The sequence below is a fragment of the Emys orbicularis genome, chromosome 18 (assembly GCF_028017835.1).
Source record: "Emys orbicularis isolate rEmyOrb1 chromosome 18, rEmyOrb1.hap1, whole genome shotgun sequence".
Taxonomy (NCBI): Eukaryota; Metazoa; Chordata; order Testudines; family Emydidae; genus Emys; species Emys orbicularis.
The window spans coordinates 6671575-6690686 of record NC_088700.1 but is presented as its reverse complement, the minus strand read 5'-3'; the positions used below and the strand labels follow the sequence as shown (position 1 = coordinate 6690686).

At 47.6% G+C, this 19112-nt stretch overlaps 1 protein-coding gene across 1 annotated transcript in view; it reads left to right on the top strand.

Annotated features, from left to right (window-relative positions):
• The first annotated feature begins 424 nt into the window (after positions 1-424).
• The window catches only part of CCDC187 (coiled-coil domain containing 187), a 68693-nt gene continuing 50005 nt past the window's right edge, over positions 425-19112 (top strand). The window contains exons 1-9 of the mRNA XM_065418577.1: positions 425-554; positions 2795-2864; positions 3676-4304; positions 6576-6695; positions 8575-8673; positions 14567-14695; positions 15349-16100; positions 16478-16572; positions 17770-18431. Coding sequence (XP_065274649.1) covers positions 425-554; positions 2795-2864; positions 3676-4304; positions 6576-6695; positions 8575-8673; positions 14567-14695; positions 15349-16100; positions 16478-16572; positions 17770-18431 — 2686 coding nt within the window. The remainder of the gene's footprint in view (positions 555-2794; positions 2865-3675; positions 4305-6575; positions 6696-8574; positions 8674-14566; positions 14696-15348; positions 16101-16477; positions 16573-17769; positions 18432-19112) is intronic.

The window sequence follows — 19112 nt, the reverse complement described above, 5'->3', positions numbered from 1 at the left end:
ACCTGAGTAAAGTTACGCATCTGGATACGTGTTTGCAGGATCGCTGGTATCACATTGGTGTGTTTACTCGGTTGGCTGCCATAGGGCTATTCCTGATTCACACATTCCTAAACCGGATTAGAACTGGGTTTAGGAGCATTAGACCCAGATGTAGACACACTCTTTCCTTAACCTATGTATTAGATCATTTTAACATTAGCTTTAATACATTTTTTAAAAATCTATTAGGCCTACCGGTGTAGATAATGGAGAGAGGTGTTTCTGTCCCTTATCTTTCCAGTCAACTGCATTCCTTCCAACTGTAGAAACTACCAAAAGTAACATGCCTAGACATGCCAGTGTTTACACACAGAGTAGCTGGGAGGAAAAAATTAATCAGAGAAGCAACGTATGCCAGCAAAAGGCTACCAGAGAAATACAGCCTATGCCCCTTTTGAAAGAGAAATTTGCCTTTTTACAGTTACAGAGGATTGAAAACAAATTTGACCATGAAGATTGGAATTATGCCATAGCTCAGAAAGCCAGGAAAAAGCTACAATGCGAAAGGAGCCCGGGTGAGTTCTGATTTACTGGAGAAACAATGCTGGGATTGATTGGCTGATTATCTGCAGCAGGGAGGGGAAAACAAAGGGAAAAGCTACACTGCTCTTAATGAGAAAGCACTAACTGGAGGGGGGCTGTAGCTAAGGAGGTGAAATCCCAGTGGATGTAAGGTGCAGGGAGTCTATGGAGGTAAGGCACAGGCGGGCGGTATGTTGTTAATCTCAAACAGCGATATCAAGATAAAAACTACCCATGACTCGTCTCCATTAGGATTTTATAGCAGGACAGTTCTCTCCGTGTCAATACCCACTTTTATTGCAGCAAAGACAGTCTTTAAAACAATTCTCGAAAAGCCAAAAGAGGCTAAGGAAGGAAGCAGGGAGTTTCACCAAATCACTGGTGAAAACCAAGTGACAAGAACTCAGTGTGTTGGTTTTATTTCACATTCACACCTGAGAGTTTATTGGCAGCAAAACATTGAAGCTGATGACTCTCCTGTATTTATGGCTGCTATTTCTCCCAAAGCACCAGGGCACTGCACCATTCTCAAGGTGACAGTTTAATTCCTAGGCTCTTGTCTTGTTAATGGGAAAAGCAAGAGAGGCACATGGAGCCGATCTGTTACAAGGGAATGGATGCTTTGCCTTGCTGACTGCTTTTGAAGAGGAATTTCCTTTCTTTTCCAACAAGAGTTACCATTAGACAGGGGAAATGAGGGTTCAGATTCAGTCCTGGGGTTTAACTAACACCAAGGTTCTGAGACTTTCCATCACTGGCTGCAGCATTAAAGCCCGGAAGTTCATTGAATACAGTATGACAGCAATGGAGGGCAAGATGCACGCTCCATTGAAACAATGACAGTCCTCCTCCCTAAGGCCCAGATCCTGCATTCGGATCTACGAGGGCAGACCCTACTCCACACAGAGCCCGGCTGATGTCAATGGGCTTCACACGGGCCCCTCTGCGCTGATCTAGGGGGCTGGGAAAGCCCCCAAGGAAAGGTTTAGTCAGGATGGGAGAGGAGGGTGAACTAGGGGTGCAAATGTTCACTACAAACAGCAGATTATATGCCTGTGTCAAAACCCAGTGAACCCAATGGGCACCTTTCCGTACACTCCAGTGAGCTAATTCTCAGGCCCTGTGTGACTTGGGGCTGGGGAACACTTCTGGGTATATTAGCTGCCTTCCTTTGCCTAGCCCTAGACCAGAGCCCTGCCCAGCTGCCACGCAGGAGCAGAGGCAACCCCAGAAATCTTTCCCATAGTACACATCATTAATCCCTGTACAGCCATCCGTGCTGCAGCTGCTGGCCCCAGGGCCTCGCCCGCCAACTCCGCCTCATGCTCAGATCCTGCCTTTGAGCTTGGCCTGCCCAGGTGCTGTGTCACTCCCCATCCATCAGAGGGGACGCAGGCTGCTGGAAGCGGGGCAAGGCCCAGCAGGGCTCTGGGGGGAGCCCTGAAGCAGGAGCTGGCCCCACTGCAGTGGCTCGGAGCAGAAGCACCAGCCACCCCACTGCCCACTGTGCTCACTCAGATTTGGCCCTGCAGCCCCTCTGTCAGGAGCCTGAGTGGGCAGTGGGGTAAGCAGCAGGGTGGCCAACGCTGTTCCTCCTTGCTGCTGCCAGTGCTACACACGGTGTGTAAGATGCACCCCGCTGCAGTGCCACGGCGCAAGGGCTGTAAAAGGAGGAGACTCTAGGTGCTCTGCGGAGCCCTTTTAGTTTCATGTTTGTACAGCGCCTGGCACAGTGAGGCTCTGCTCTGTGAAGGGGGTCTCTAGGCACTATCGTGGTACAAACTATGAGCAGTGATGCATGCTCTCCCACTCCCACCCCACCGCGCCTGCCATCTAGTTCAGGGGTTCAGCATTTCACCCTCATTTTGAGCCTGGAAAGAGTTAAACACCCACACACTAAGTGCTACCAACACTGCAACAAAGTTCTGAGTAGTACAGGGGAGCGACTGAGGCCATTATTTGCCAAAACACCAAAGAGCAAACTGACCCCTGGGCAAACCCAGAAACAGCCCTGCCCAGAACCACAAAGGCTGGGCCAAGTCGAGACTGCACCATTCCAGGGATTTGGTACTGTCTATTCCTCACGGATGAAACTGTATTGGTGTGTTTAAAGGGCCAGATCTGGTCTTGACAGAGCTCCCACTAAAGCCTATTGTGCTCCCTTCAGCCAAATTTGAATATTAATTCAAGAAAACCCTCAGACTCCCACTGATTTGGTTGTGTTATGCTATAGACAGTAACAGAGGCCAAGAGGAAACCGTTTCAAATGAAATCAAGACTGGGGTGAGCTGTCTATCCTGCAGGTAAGTTACACCCAATATCTGCTTCTCAGGCTGGGTGTGGCTAATTAATACAGATTTTGAAAGTGCTTTCTGGTCCTTGGATGCAGACACCTGTAAAGAGCAAAAGTCTCTTAAGCTCAAAACTTTGTTTTTTAAAAAGAACTAAAGCTACTAAATTGTTTCACCCTAGGAAACCTCACCAGCAAGGCCAGTGGTATGCTGAGCCACCATGCTGATTTACTAGTGAATCTTCCTGACGAGCCTACCTGAATAATGTAACTCTGTTTTATAATAACCCCACCCTCCTCTGCCCCTTTTTTGTGTGTGTAGATTCTCCCACTGCTCCTTGCTTTCTTTAATTTGCAAATATTGAACTTAGCAATAGATATGCACTACTGCCTTCTTCTGGAAGGAGCCATAACTGTTCAGTGTGTCAGAGACCCAACACTGCTCATAGCGAATGGGGAAATTCCCCTTTTTCTCAAGTGGTAGGGATTTGTGCACTGGATTAGGAGGACTGGGTATTTTCTCCATTGTCACCATGAAGCAAGTGAGTGTTGCCAAGAGGTCACAGCAGTGACCTCTGGGATTCTATTGCTGGCTCGGCCACAAACTTGCCGTGTGATCTGGGGCAAGTCCCTGATCTGCTGTGCCTCAGTTTCTCCCTCTGTTATATGGATGAATGAGGATTGTTGTGAGGCTCTGAGATCCTCCACTGGAGGGGGTGATAGAAACTCAAATTAGTGTTGAAGAAAGAAACGTAATTAGCAGTGTGATCATTCAATTCCCCAGAGTTTGGTGCATTCAGGCTCTTCTTCCTCTCTCTAAACAGGGAACATTGTGCAAGTGTTTCTCCTGCTTGGCCAGAGAACCAGACCTTTGAGAGCCAGGCGGTGAGGAATGGATCAGCCAGAATGATGCATCTGCCTTGCAGCAGGGAGCCAACCTCTTCAACAAGCAGCCCCGGCAGAATGGACGTCCGAGGTGGTAGAGCTGCAGCTGGCACTCAGTCGGCTCCAGAGACTCTAAGCGTACTGGGAAGCAGGGGCAGTTTTAGTGACCAGGTAAACACAGGCAAGAAGAGCCCCATAGAACAGATGGAGGGAGCTCACCGCTCCCCACGGCATCTGCCCTCTTCCCCTGAGGACAGCAAGCAAGCTGCCCCCTGTGCAGTCTGGAGCCACATTCCCCTGTGCCCGTCAGCCCTGCCTGCCATGTGCCCCCTTTTCCCCTGCAATAGTCCCATTGCTCAGAAGCAGCAGGGACTGAGGAGAAGATCACCCGACAACAAGCTAGAGCGACTCAGAGAGAGAATTCGGGAGCAGAAGCAGCGACACCAACGTCTGATTCAGGCAGCGAAGCAGCCCAGTGCCAGCTACGCCAGGGAACTGCTGCCTCTCGGGCCCCTGAAGAGGAAGGTTCGCAAAGTGGCCGTTGCTCCTCCAGCCCCAGTTTACAGAGGTCAGTGCCAGTCTAGTGCCTGCTGAGTGCTGCCTGAGAAGAGGCCCACGCTGTGCTGGGCAGCAGCCTGCAAGGCCCAGCCCCTGCTAGAGTAGAAGCTTCCCCCTTCCCAGCACTTGTTTCTAGCGCTGGGAGCGGGAGTGGGGCCCGGGATGCCAGACTTTAGAACAGGGAGAGTTACCAAAAAGGTCAATTCATGGTGGTGGTTTATATTGTAGTTGTTTTTTCTCTCTCCCCTTGAGCCCTGCGCGTTTGGACTCCTGGTAACGAAGGTTTACAGGCCTTACAGGCATAGGGATCCAAGAAATGGACCCAGGAACAATGACATATTAGTGTTATCCGCATATTAATCCCCTGGCTGCCACACCATCCCATCCTGTCCACATCACACCTTCATGTACTCCATTTTATATACCTTCCTTCCCCTCCCCCCCCCCCATCTGAAATGGCCACCTGCCCATTCATCCACCTGTGAGCTTTACTTTCCAACATGTCCAAGTCTCTATGTAGCTTTGAGTAGTCAGGACTTAAATCAAGAACCTGCCACAAAAATGTTTCCTTCTCCCCCGACCCCAAAAACAGAATCCTCCTTCCACCAGCTTCACACAGTGGAGGGCCACCACTGACTCATTGGCCCTTCGGTTTCACAGCTTTGCTCGCAGGTAGACATAAGAGAACTTGCTTAGGTAGTTGCCTCTTTTGGGTGGCCTGGTGGATAGAGCATTGGAAAGGGACTCAGGAGAGCTGGATTCTATTCCTGGGTGACTGCTTTGCTGGGTGACCTGGAACAAGTCACTTCTCTGCTCCTCAGTTTCCCTGTCTGTAAAATGGGAATAATGATACTGCCTTCCTGTGTGAAGTGCTTTAAGATCTGTGGATGAGGAGTGCTAGACGTGAGCTAGGTGTTACTAAGAAATAATAGAGGAAGGGTCAGTCCATTTTATTGTTCTTTTGACTTGTCAGCATGGAGGATCCACTCTGCCTTCCCTGCGAACGATATCAAATCTTTGTCAGATAAAAAACATGGAAAGAGACTCCTGCCGTGCGTGAGAATTGGCAGCACAGCCGCCTGGAGGGGGCATCGCAGAGGAGTTAAAACAGGAGCCGTGCGGTTCAGAATGCACCACTGAGGAGTTAACAGCTTGTTCAGCAGAACTAGAATGGTTCTGAAAACAAATTTTAGCAGCAAAGCTGGGACCAGGGAGCCTAACTTGGCCTTAGAGGACTGTACACCGTTAATTGTCACTCTGCTTTGGAGTGATTTAAGATGTCAGGTTTCTGCAAGTGAATGATGGCCCAGACTCAGCAGCAAGGATGCTTGTGTGTTTAGATTAGCCTGCCAACCTGGCTGCTGTTTCAGATGATGGGGAATATTAAGGTTACATCAGAATATAGAAGACAGGCTGAAAAACTAAGCATGTCAACCAGTCTTATTCATACACTAATAATGCTTTCCCATTGCTATTGCAACCCAACAATTAATTCAGTTTGTTCAATTATCCCTGGGCACTCTCCTAGGATTTAGAGCCCCAGCCCCATTGACAGTCACTGGTATTCCCAGAAATAGCTGTTTACATTGTGATGCTGTTCAGTGGCCAGCATGAAGTGAAGTGCTGGGTCTCAGTCCAGTTCCCTGTAGACAAGTATCAGCATCACAAAAACCAAGTCCTGCAATTGACACCAATTGCCCTCTCTGTGGGGAACCTAATCTACACCGGGGCCAAACCCAGGATCTTTACTGAGCCTGCATTAAACAGAATTTAAACCAGTCCAGACTGATACACTTTAAACCACAGTTTGATCACTCATTGTTGACAAGACTAAGCGAGATTGAAACTAAGTCGTGAAACCCCGTTGCCACCCCAGGACCAGGTCAGATCAGGGCCACCCGGGGGGGAGGGGCAAGTGGGGCAATTTGCCCCAGGCCCCGGGCCTCACAGGGGCCCCACGAGCCCTGGCCCGGCAGCGGTCTGGGTTTTTGGCGGCGGGGGGCCCTTCAGTGCTGCCGAAGACATGGAGCAACTGAAGGGCCCCCACCGCCGAAATGCCGCCGAAGACCCGGACCGCCGCCGGGTGAGTACAAGCGCTGCAGCTCCCACGCTTTGCCCCAGGCCCCCTGAATCCTCTGGGTGGCCCTGGGTCAGATATGAGCTGGAATTGGTTTTGATAAGTATGCGTCTACTTTTAACAACTGCTTGAACACATCATTATCAGCCAACAGCCCTTGTGTCTCACTGTAGAGTGACTGCTTCTCATTTTCCATTCGTTCAGGTTTTAGTGCTGTGAAACTGAAGGTTACTCATTCTTCTGCGGATGAAGAGACTGGAATATCAGAATTCGAAGAAGTGGCCACCACCAGACAAAGTGGGGATTATAAAAACAAGAGTCCAGGTTAGTGCTGCTAATAGCACAACGGACTATTTGCTAAAGGGGATTTTGCATGCATGAGATATCAATTCTGCAAATGAAAATTTGGGCTGAATATCCAAAGAACCTTTCCACTAGTCAGAGGTAATACTCTTCCCAAAGAAAGTGGTGGAATCCTCCTTACTTGGGTCATTTAAAATTAGAGCAGCTGAAGAAGAGAGAAAGGATGGTCCAGTGGTTAGGGTGCCAGCCTGGAACTCAGATGATGTGGGCTCAATTCTCTGCTCTATCAGAGATTCCTGTGTGACCTTGGACAAGTCACGTAGGGCAGGTCTACACTTAAAAAGCTGCAGTGTAGCGCTTTAGTGAAGATGCTACTATTCTGAAGGGAGAGCTTCTCCCGTCGGCGTAGTTAATCCACCTCCACAAGAGACTGTAGCTCTGTTGATGGGAGCAGCTGTCCCGCTGACATACCCCCTGGTGTAGACAGTGCTAAGTCGGTATAACTGCATTGCTCAGGGGGGTGGATTTTTCAGTGTAGACCTGGCTTTAGTCGCTCTGTGCCTCAGTTTCCCATCTGTACAATGGGGACAATAACACTGCCCTATCTCACAGGGGTGTTGCAAGGATAAATACAAAGAGCATTGTGAGGGGCTCACTCTAGTCATGGGGGTTGTGGTTGCGCGTGCTCGCCCTTGGAGCACCCCCTTGCAGCAGTGTGGGGTATTGCCGCTGTCTTCCATGTTTCCCGCCTGCCTTCAACTCCAGGTCTTCTGTGGCGCAGCCCGGTGACCAAGTTATAAAGCTCAAACCCCTTCTGGGGTCTCCCAAACAAGTCCAAATGAATCTGGATAATTCTTCTGCCCCCTTGAGCTACTGAAGTTCTCTCCTTGTACTCGCAAAACCCGTAGCTCAGGGCTTCCCTGGCAGGAGCCTACCCTGCCCCTGTAGTGCACTGCCTCCATTGTCTCTCTGTCCCCTAGCCCTGGGCTCCTTGCAGCTAGAGAAACCGGTCTCCTCTGCAGTCTCTCCCCTCTCAACTGAGCTCCTTCAGCCTACTGATTGTGGCTTAGCTCTGCCCGGCAGCCAGTTGGCTCCTCACCTCCCCAGGTGCAGAGCATGACTGATTGGTGTATTCACTAGGGGTTAAGCTCCATCACAGGGATCATATAAGTACCTAAGGTAGATAGAGAAAGCAAAAGAAATCCTGGGAGCAGAGGCCGCAGCCACAGCCAGGGTGGCCTCTAGAATTCTATGAAAACAGATTCATGGCAAATGGCAGCGAGCGACTGGGTCCCTGCATGGTCACAAAGCCATAGCATGGACCCAGGGCTACGCAGAAGACGTAGGTTTAGATCAGAGATCTTTCTTTTGTCCTCTGGGCTGCCAGCGTGCTCAGAAGCAGGGGGTGCTTTCACCACTCAAGAGGCCTCTCCAGCCAATTAAAGACGGTCATGAATAAGTTCAAAAGGGCTGGTCCTTACTCCTTGCCCAAAAGCAGGATGGCAGCAACATGTGGCCTCAAGAATAGGGAGAATGAAAGTGAAGTGATGCTAAAAAAATGCCTGGGAGGGATCAGTGGACAGACTCCCTTTTTCTTCAGGGTGAATTGGATCGGGCTCCATCTTGCTTTCAACGCTGCAACTTGGTACTAAATTAATTCTGAACCATTCTTCTACAAAGCATGGCACAATAAAACAGTGAAAGCCAATTCGTTATCTTTACAACCTTAGGAATGCAGCTGGCAATGAAAAGACAGCTTGTGGAAACCTGCCACTAATTTGACTGTCTAAAGCCTATCTATGTTAATTTCACAGTGTTGGTATATCAGCAAAAGGGGTCATGTTTGCAATTTGATTGCATTTCTAAGCTCAGTCTTTTCTGTCTTTTCCTATGGGTCAAGACCAAAGAGACAGACGCATGACAAGCAGAAGTCAAAGGCCCAAGCAAGAACAGAGTTCATCCAAGTCTCCTGTCCCCGAGAAAACACTGAAAGAGAAAGGTAAAGAGGCAAATTATTTGGGCTGACACAATGACAGGGATTAATAGGGGGGAGATGGACAAAGGTGCTTAAGAAAATGTCCAGCTGGCAAAATCTCATGTTGTTTATTTATATTGTACATTATACACATGAACTCCTGGGAACCACAGTCAAGGATCATGGTCCATTGGCCAAGGCACTCTGCACGAAGTAACAAAGGCAGTGACATAACGGAACTGGTGGCCAAAACAGTCATCTAAGGGCAGGGGTGAAAATTTGGTGGGGGGAGGATGAGATAACAGCAATAAAATAAATTGGCAGAAAAGCAGAAGTCTCAGCTTCAGTGGTCCATTGATAGGAAAGCCGTGTGGTCTAGTAGATAGACTGGACTCAGGACTGTGCTACTGGGGTGCCATCTTTGGGCTGAGAAATAAAAGATTAGAAGCAGTTCTAGTCATTTGAAATCCCATGCGGGGGTTTGCAGGGATATTGGTTACACCCGTGGCCAAATTATGACACAGATAACTCCATTCTGCTTACCCAAGAGTCCTTCTCTGGTTTCAGTGGGGTATGGTGTGAGTTATTTTCTCTTCTAAACTGTTGTGTTGCCACATTGTTAAAACAGCTGTCCTGCTGCACCCCAGAAGTGGCTGTATTTAAGTGAGGCGTGACATTCTGTCAGGCCTGGTCTACACTTAAAAATTAGACTGACCTATCTACGGTGCTCAGAGCTGTGAAAAATGTCACACCCAGAGCCCCGTAGTTAGGTTGACCTAACCCCCAGTGTAAATGTGGGTAGGTCGATGGAAGAATTCTTCGGTTGACCTAGCTACTGCCTCGGAGTGATTGATCAACTACAGCAGTGGAAACCCCCCCTTCCATCGATATAGGAAACATCTGCACCCATAGTTGTGCTGCTGCAGCACGGACACCCTCACAATGGTATTTAGAGGTTTAGCTGCAAAGTGCTTTGAGACCCTTATGCACAAGCTGCTATAGCCTTTCAAAGTATTAGGACGACAATAAATATAGGCTGGGCTTTCCAAAGGCACTACATTTTCTTATGCTCCGTTGACAGTCCTGGCCATAGGACAATCCCTGCCATTTTTAGTAATACTTTGCATCCAAAGGGATTTGTGAGTCTTACTTCATTAGGGCTTGTAAAGTGTTTGGTGTTCCTTAAATCAAAGTGCTGTAGAAGTGCAAAGGACCATCACCTCTATTTTACAGGCTGGGAAACTGAAGTACAGAGAAAGTGGCTGATTTATCCACTGTCTTGCCGCAAGTCAGTGTTAGAAGTGGGAGTCTTAACAACTACACCACACCCTCTCCTCATCTCTATTTCTAAGTACAACATTTTATTGTTGAAATCAAGCCACTTTGCCCATTTAATGCCATCCTTTTGGTTTGGATACAGCTGCATTCAAACTCGTAGTACTTGATTGTAGTACTGCTGAAAAGGATCTGGGGGTGATAGTGGACCACAAACTGAGTAGGAGTCAGTGTGATGCAGCTGCAAAAAAAGGCTAATAGGATTCCCAGGTGTATTCACAGGAGAGTTGTATGTAAGATGCGGGAGGTAATTGTCCTTCTCTACTCAGCACTGGTGAGGCCCCAGCTGAAGTTTTGTGTCCAGTTCTGGGCATAACAATTTAGGAAGAATGGAAAGAAATTGGAAAGAGTCCAGAGGAGAGCAACAAAAATGATAAAAGATTTAGAAAACCTGACCTATGAGGAAAGGTTGACAAAACTGGGCATGTTTAGTCTTGACAAAAGAAGACTGAGGGGCAACCTGATAGTCTTTCCATGTGTTATATATGTTATAAAGAGGACAGTGATCAATTGTTCTCCATGTCTACTGAAGGCAGGACAAGAAGTAATGGGCTCAATCTGAGGCAAAGGAGATTTAGGTTAGCTAGAACTATAAGGGTAGTTAAGCTCTGGAATAAGTTTCCAAGGGATTCCCCATCATTGCAAGCATTAAAAACAAGCTGGACAAAGCCCTGTCTGGGATGGTTTAGGCTTACTTGGTCCTGCCACAGTGCAGGGGGCTGGAATTGATGACTTCTGGAGGTCCCTTCCAGCCTGACATTTCTAGGATTCTATGAAACTTTGTAGGAAACAAGCAAGGGGTACTGGATGTGCAGATTATTTAAAGCAAAGGTATTTAACACCATCAAGAGTACAAAGTATGTGACTTCAGAAAAAAGCAAAAGGATCCCCCATCTAACACTATGCAGATGAGGTTATGAATGTAGCAGCGTAGTGCATTCTGTTACCAAAGTGCTATTTAAAATGCATGAAATATAAAATAATTTTCTTCTCCCTGGGTTTTTTGTTTTAATGGATTGCTTGAAAAATGGCTTGATCTTCCTCAGAGACTGGGTCATAATAAGACCATGCTATATGAAACATTCATCATTGTAACTGCCAGTGTCAGGATGTCTTTATTGGCCATTAGTTTCTGTCAGTGAAGAAGCCAGGGCAGGGCTAAGAAGAGATGAATGAGGGGTCAGGGGTCAGAGGCAAAGTACTTGGGAATTTGATGAATTATAAATTTGCTGTAGTTAACAAAAAGTTAAGTCGCAACGGCTATAAAATATTCATCTGTTCATAGAAAGCAAAAAAAAATTACAGAATATTTAAATTAAGATGGTTTCGCTCTGGGCAGGCATTTTCATCGGGGATTCAATCTGTTCTCAAATTTTGACATAAGTTTTTGTAGTTATTAAAAATTGTGCGGATTAAACAAAATAAAGATTTAATTGAAATTAGACATCGCTGGGGGAGGGAAAGTGCTTAGAGCCCTTTTTAGTTTTTGTCTGTTGCATTTAGAGAAATTCTAACAGATATTTAAGTTCTAAAACTGCATACTAACAACCACCACCTGCATTTCTATTATGGCAAAACTAGACAGAGAAATAGGCCAGAAAGTTGATTCATTCAAAATATCGATGAGTCTCAACCCCCTGGCTGTTGCTAGAGTTTGCAGGTACCACTTTGGGTGGTCTGGTCAGTACCTGGACTGGAGCTGTCCAGAGTAACTACAGGGTGCTGCAGGAAGTGATGTCAGTCATTCCGTGGGTGGTGCTCTTCCTGTCTCCCTAGCTACATGGACTGCGACATTGTGCTGAATGTCATGTTAGTTAAGCCGATTTCTTTTCTAACATGACCTAATTGTCTAGCAAAGATGAGTCCAGGAGTTAGTGGTGAACCCGATGCCACAGAATGGCACTAGGGGTTGCAGTGTGTGTGTGTGACAGATACAGGGCCAGAAGTTCAGCTGGTGTAGATGGGCGTAGCTCCATTGAAATCAATAGAGCTGTGCCCAGTTACGCTGGCCCAGTATCTTGCAGTTGACATTTATACAGGAACGCTGAGTATGCTTGTATAAACCCGTAACCAGCCAATCTCCCAAAAGGTCGCTTTAATAACGGGCCAGATTTATTTAGTGGAATTTATAAAGACAGCTAGGCTCCTCCTGCCTCCCACTGAAATCCTAACTCCCTTAGGGGATGTCTACACATGGAGCAGGGATGTGATTCCCAGCTCGAGGAGAAATACTCACTGTAGCTGCGGCAGCATGAGGGGCTAGCCGCCCCAAGTACATGCCTCTGGTTTCAAACGTACCCGGGGTGGCTAGCCTCTCTCGCTGCTTGCTCCATCACAGCTGCCCTCTATTTTTAGCACGCTAGCTCAATCAGAGCTAGTGGGAGCAGTTCTCCTCCAGCCAGGAATCACATCCCAGCTCAAAGCACACATGGATCCATGGATGCTTTAGCTTTTTGCAACTGGACACCCATCTGCATCTTTAGCTGCCTTTGTAAATCTGGCCCAGTGTCTATTTCACCTTAACAGAATTGTCCCTTTCAAACCTCTTCATAACTTTGTTAAAAACTTTTGTCCATGGAAAACTTCAGGGGGTTTTGGCACGTGGAAAAAAAGCGTCTGTTTAGCCAACTTCACACTCCGCTGATGAGGTGTTTGGTATAAATACATAATTATACCGGTGGGAGTATTGGCATCCCGTGAATATAATCTGAAATTATGAAGTAAAACTTTGATAAATGTTGTCTATTATGTGACACCACGTATTAAGGAAGAATTATTCATTTGTGCCTCATGCTGTGTCATTTATTTTTGCATTATACACAGCCTCTCATGCTGTATGGCTCATTGATTCTTCTATACTGTATCCTGCTGATCCTCACCTGTTTAAAAATAAATTAGTTTACTCTAGTGAGGTTGAAATAATCAAAAATAAAATCATGTTCCCATTAAACACCTACAGTTCCCACCTCTGAGGTACAAAAAATGGGGCATCTGGGATGATCCTAAGAACTTACAACTGGAAGTATGTACTGAGCACCCTTACAAATTTCCCCAGACAGCTGCCTCAAAAAAAACGCAGACTCAGGGAAAGCCAGGACAGGTGGCAACGCTGTTAACACCCCCAACACCTTCTACAGCCCATCGTGTCCAAGCCCTTGCTGCACCTGACAATAGATATGGCTTGGGAAACTCACAAGCTTTTCTTTATCTAGTATCCTCAAGGATTCAGGGAGTCTCAAGTTTCAGCAAAATGCTTTTAACAGTCACAGGAACATTATGAAAAAAATAGGATTCAATCTTGTATCTGGAGAACCGCTTAACTCTGTCAGTCCCCAGGTCTCTCTCTAGCCCACTTCCTCTTACATGCCTGCAGGCTCCACAAGATGGCACTTGGCCACACTGTAAATGGACCCTAATAGGGAGTGTAGGCATAGGTGTGCGCAGCCCATTTCATTAGGGTGTGCACCCAGGGAGCCCCGCCCTAGCCCCGCCCCATCCACTCCCTCCTACTTCCCCCCTCAGAACCCCCAACCCCCCCGCTCCTTGTCCCCTGACTACCCCCTCCTGGGACCCCTGCCCCTAACTGCCCCCCAGAACCCCACCCCCTATCTAAGCCTCCCTGCTCCTTGTCCCCTGACTACCCCCCTAGGACCTTACCCCCCTACCTGTCCCAACCCTTATCTACACCACACCCCTAGACAGACCCCCGGGACTCCCATGCCTATCCAACCGCTCCCCGCCCCCTGATAGGACCCCCAGAACTCCTGACCCATACCCCCCCCCGCTCCCTGCCTACCCGCCCCAACCCCTCTCCAAACCCCTGCCTCCTCTCCCCCCAGAACTCCCAACTCATCCACCTCCCCAGCTCCTTGTCCCCTGACCACCCCCTCCAGAGACCCCCCATCCTAACTGCCCCCCCAGGACCCTCCTTGCTCCCTGTCCCCTGACCCCTATCCACCCCCCACCCCCTGACAGACCCCGGGACTCCCATGGCCCATCCAACCCCCCCCGCTCCCTGACTGCCCCCTCCAGAGACCCCCCCCACCCCTAACCACCCCCACCCCTAACCACCCCCCCGGGATCCCACCCCCTATCCAACCCACCCTGCTCCCTGTCCCCTGACTGACCCCTTACCATGAGATGAGACTCCTAGCCTCCCCGTGGAGCCAAACACTGCCGCGCGGGAGCACGCAGCCCCAGCCCCCAGAGCGCTGCACACGCGGTGGCATGGCTCCAGGGGAGAGGGAAGGCGGGGGAGGGGCCGGCGGCTTGCCGCGCCAGGAGAGAGGGACCATTTGCCCACCCCTGCATTAGGGTGTGCCTGGGCACACTCAGCACATCCCGTGCGCACGCCTATGAGTGTAGGTCTAAAATTTGAGAGGCCTTACATTTTTTTATAGCCTGATGAATGTCAAAATGTTGATGAAAAATTTTGACTAGCTCTAACTGGAACCTGTTGTCCCCCCCTCCACACACACCAGCATCCCCAGTGTGATCCCTTGAAACTGACTTATGAGGAAGTTAAAAAAAAAGGGGGGGGCACTTTAAGGAAGAAAACCCACATCTGTGTTTTGTTTTCCAGGATCCAAACTGATTGGTGCTTCTGCATGGCGAGAAGGTCAGAAGCTGGTGAAAAAGTTGCTTGGTCCACCTCCTAAATTTACAAAGCTGGGGAGCACATCTGAAGAGTGGAACCCTAAAAATGACTCTGGTAGAGTTACCTGTAACTTCTGGGTTGTAAGGAGAAGGGGAGAGATCCTGGTCTTTTATTTTGGTAAAGAAAAAAAAAATAGTGGCTGAACACCCCTTCAGAAACTAGATGAAGCAAATTGTTTTTTCAAGGTCATTATGAGTGCCTGAGATTAAAAATGGTTACAATTCCCCAGCTCTCCACTAAACAGCCCCATGGAACAGTTACGATATCACGTGTTGGTAGTCAGCTGGCACAACGACTCCACAGTGGTTGTGGAGATGTGGCCAGTTGATGGTGTCATTGTGTTTGAACCAAGACCTTAGATGGAGTTCTTATCTAAAGGCCTTTTGATAAGGAGTCTGCAACTGCTCTTACGTATTAAATTGTTTTTACGTGGAAGGTCCAAAATCCACAGATCATTCATAGAGCTGACCGCTACAATGTCAAAAAGAGCCCTTACAATTTTGACTTCTAGTAAAAACCTGCAGTGATTTTTCAACCTCCGCTGAGGTTTTACTGCTAAGTAACAAACCCCAGCAAAGCCAGAGTTATAAATGCAAATGCAGACAGACCATTAGCAAAAAGTCGGTTTTGTGACTGACATGTTCGATACAGAAAATGATACATCCCCAAAGTAATAAACTAACTGTTGCTTTAAAATGTTTTTGCAGAACCTGGTAAAGATTTTATAGCAACCCCACAAATAGAACAAAGCTCTAGAGAAAATGGTGTTCCCGGTGGAGGTGATCACATGTGGAACAGCCCTCCGCATAAAAGCTGTCAGACTACACCCAGCAGTTCCATTGAAATTGCCAGCAATGCACGGACCAGAGATGCAAAGCAAATACTAAGGGATCTACATTTGCAAAACCAATCTTGTGAGGAATACATAAGTACAAAGCCGCAGAAAGATACCACAACAGGAAAGGCAGAAGATTCAAAGCCATATCCAGAAACCAATCCTCCTTCAACTGAAATCAGCAGCATCACTCGCTCCGATTACAACGGAGACAAGACCAGGTCCTCGTTAATGAAAGCTGGAATAGAGCCAAGAAATTGCCACGGAAGAAAAAGTGCATCTCTTCCAAGAAGTAAGGGCTCAAACAGCCCAGGACAGAAACGGTCCGAGAAGGAAAATGTTAACCAGTCTGCTCAGAAGAGGGTAAACGTAGGGAAAGCCCACGCCTACAGCCCAGAAGAAGTGCATGAATTTATGCACAGAAAGGTTGAGGAAAGAAAGAAGAAAAACCTAGAAGAGAAAAAGTCTTTAAAGCAGGCCAGAGAAACAAGAGCTCAGAGATTGCAAGAGTTGTACAGGAAACAGAAGGAAGCTTTTGCAAAGAAATCATGTTCTGGGGTGGCACAGACTTTAAACAGGGGAATTATTCCTGCAACACAAGGTTCTCAGTATAAACTTGCCCAAGTAAGTACATAAAAGAAGTTAAATGAACAAGGATGGCAATAGAGTGGGGAAAAAAATCAAATCCTGATCCGCTGTACTGTGTTTGGAGGCAATTTTAAGTGTTTATATAAATTGAGTCATATCTGGGCAAATATAGGAATTCAAGTTCTAATGATGATGATCGCTGTATGGGTTATCGGTGGGGTTGGAACCCTTGATCTTTAGGTGCAAAAGCATAAGCTTCCACTACTTGAGCTGAAAGAATAGCTTCGTTACTTGGCCTCTGTAGTAGACTCTTATCTGATTATGTAGGCCAGCTATTAGACGGGGTGAAGACCAAGCAGTATTTTATTGTTCCATAGTTATTTAGCAATTACATTGTTATTCTTTCATTTCAGGAACAGACCATGAAAAGGAGCCTGGAAAGGAATTTTATGGAGTGGGTGCATAAAACATCATGTGCTTTATTGAGACGTGAGGAGCAGGGAAGCAGGTATTACATGAGCCATCAAGATACAAAAGTGCATCTCTTAAGCCCTTTCTCTAGCGTGTCCTGGAGATTTGTCATAAGTGTTCTGTTTTAAACTGTAACGAATAAGGTCACTGGTTACTCAGCAACAAGGAAGGACTTGGAGTCTGATGTACCCGGGTGCTGTCAGTTCCCATATTAAAATCTGCCTCATCACATACTAATGCAAGTGCAATGGTTGAAGTCGGGCACTGGGTGCCAGGAGTTCTGGGTTTCATGATCTGAAACTAACTTAATGTGTTTGGGGGAGAAAATGGCCTAATCTCTGTGTGCCTTAATTTACCAGCCTGTCAAAGGATGATAGTGATACTTCACAGGGAGGTCGTGAGGCCTAACTATTGCTTGTAAAGCATTGTGAGATCTTCCCCAGAAAAGCCCCGGGGTGATTTGTTTTGCTGGTAGGTTCGGTCTCTCTCTCTGTTATAAGAATATTTCATTTCAAATTAGAGTTTTGTAGAAAAAAACCAAACCCAGTCCAACCACGATGCTTCTTTGCCCAGTGCGTGGGTTGGTTCTAATAATCAGTGACTGGGTTATAAACACAGCATGACAATCTTGTGCAGTCTAGGTATAGGCCAATATTTCAGCCTGGTTTTATGCTTCATATTATTAAAGACTTTAATTCTACAGCATTTAATAGACAAGCCTCTGAAGCTCTGTCCTAGATGTTAGCACCTCACTCTACATCTTCCTGGATTTGTCAAGCATTTTCTAATCTATAAGCATCAATCTCTCTCTCACTCTCTGTCTCATGAGCTGCCTTATTCTGTGTCTGGTCTCTTTGTCTGGACACTTAGGCCTGGTCTACACTAACCCCCCAATTCGAACTAAGGTATGCAACTTCAGCTACGTGAATAACGTAGCTGAAGTCGACGTACCTTAGTTCGAACTTACCGCGGTCCAGACGCGGCAGGCAGGCTCCCCCGTCGACTCCGCGTACTCCTCGCGCTGAGCAGGATTACCGGAGTCGACGGCGAGCACTTCTGGGTTCGATTTATCGCGTCCAGACAAGACGCGATAAATCGAACCCAGAAGTTCGATTGCCTGCCGCCAAACCAGCGCGGTAAGTATAGACAAGCCTGGTCTTTAAAAATCAGCCTGACTTCTGTTACTGTATCTTACTTCCTGCACTGATGTGGGTCCCCCTTTGTATTTAAACAGTGACTTACATCCAAAGACAACCCAGCCACCTAAAGCAAAAGAGACATTTGATTTTCCTTCTTCACTGGCATCTGAAAGTGGGTTCCTCAGCCCTTTGAACCTTAAAGACCTGGCAGTCAGCCCTTCTCCAGCTCAGTACCTGCCTCCCCAGAGCTTTTTCCTTCCCCTGAAAACTGCAAAATCTGGCCTCAACGCCTCAGCTTCTGAGGACACTTCCAGCCTCCCTCCGTATAGAAATACACAGGACAGAGTGAAGGCCATTCACTCCCTAGCCAGGGAGCTTGGTGAGCGGATTGAGATGGCAACTGAAAGACTGAGGGGAACAAGCAGGCTACAAGACTCTAACGACAATGGAGGAGAGGAACATACACCTTTAGAACCTCCCAATTGGTCTTCTCCACGGTCAAAGCCCAAGACACCTAAAAGTGAGGGAAACAGGACCATGAACATACGAACACGCCTGGGTGTTCAGAGTCCTAATGGCGTATGGATTTCATTAGACCCTGCACAGGATAGCACGCTCTACTTGGGTAGCCCCGAAGGAGCAGAAGCCCAGAAAAGGAAGGAGCGGATACAGGCTGACACGGCCGCTGTTAGCGAGGAGTTACCGTGGAGTTCCAATTCGGTGATGCATGGGAAAGCCCTGAAGGATGTGTGGGAAGGTAGAGCATGGTGACACAAGATGCAACAGGGTGGCAGACATTAGCATTGTGGGAGGTTTTCAAAGGCATGAAATAGGAGTGAGCCACTCAGCTCCCCATTGACTTTCCAAGGTCCCTTTTGCCTTTGAAAAATCACCCCTGTAGAAAACAGCAGGAACTGGCTAGACTTTAGGGCAATGTTCTGTTTGTACCAGTATGAAGTGAACATTTTCCCATATTTAGTAGAGGCTGGGGCAGTCTGGATCACCAGCTCTGAACCCTTCAGACTCTGGGGAAGTTCTTCTCAGATCAGAACATCCCAGCTTGGGCCTAGCTCGCACGTTATGTTATTGGTTTGCATAGCTATAGGCTTAGCGCTGATAATCCTCCCAGCGGAGTCCAAGGGGAGGGAGATGTCCGGCCACCGGATGCTTGGAGTGCTCCAATACACCAAAATAAAGACCGTTCCTCCCCTGCTGACAGAGAGGAGGGTTGGGTGCCTAAGGAATTCCAGAGATGGGGATAAAATTAGATTTCCCAACTGATCCATCAGGTGCTCTTCTTGTGCACATTGAGGAAGTTGTGAGACTGTGGGTGGGTTGAGAAGAAGAAGTTCACTGTTTGGAAAACTGGGATAAGGTTCTAACAGGTTTATTCTCCTCTCTTTGCACCTGTGACGCTACAGACCTGGGTTTTATTTCT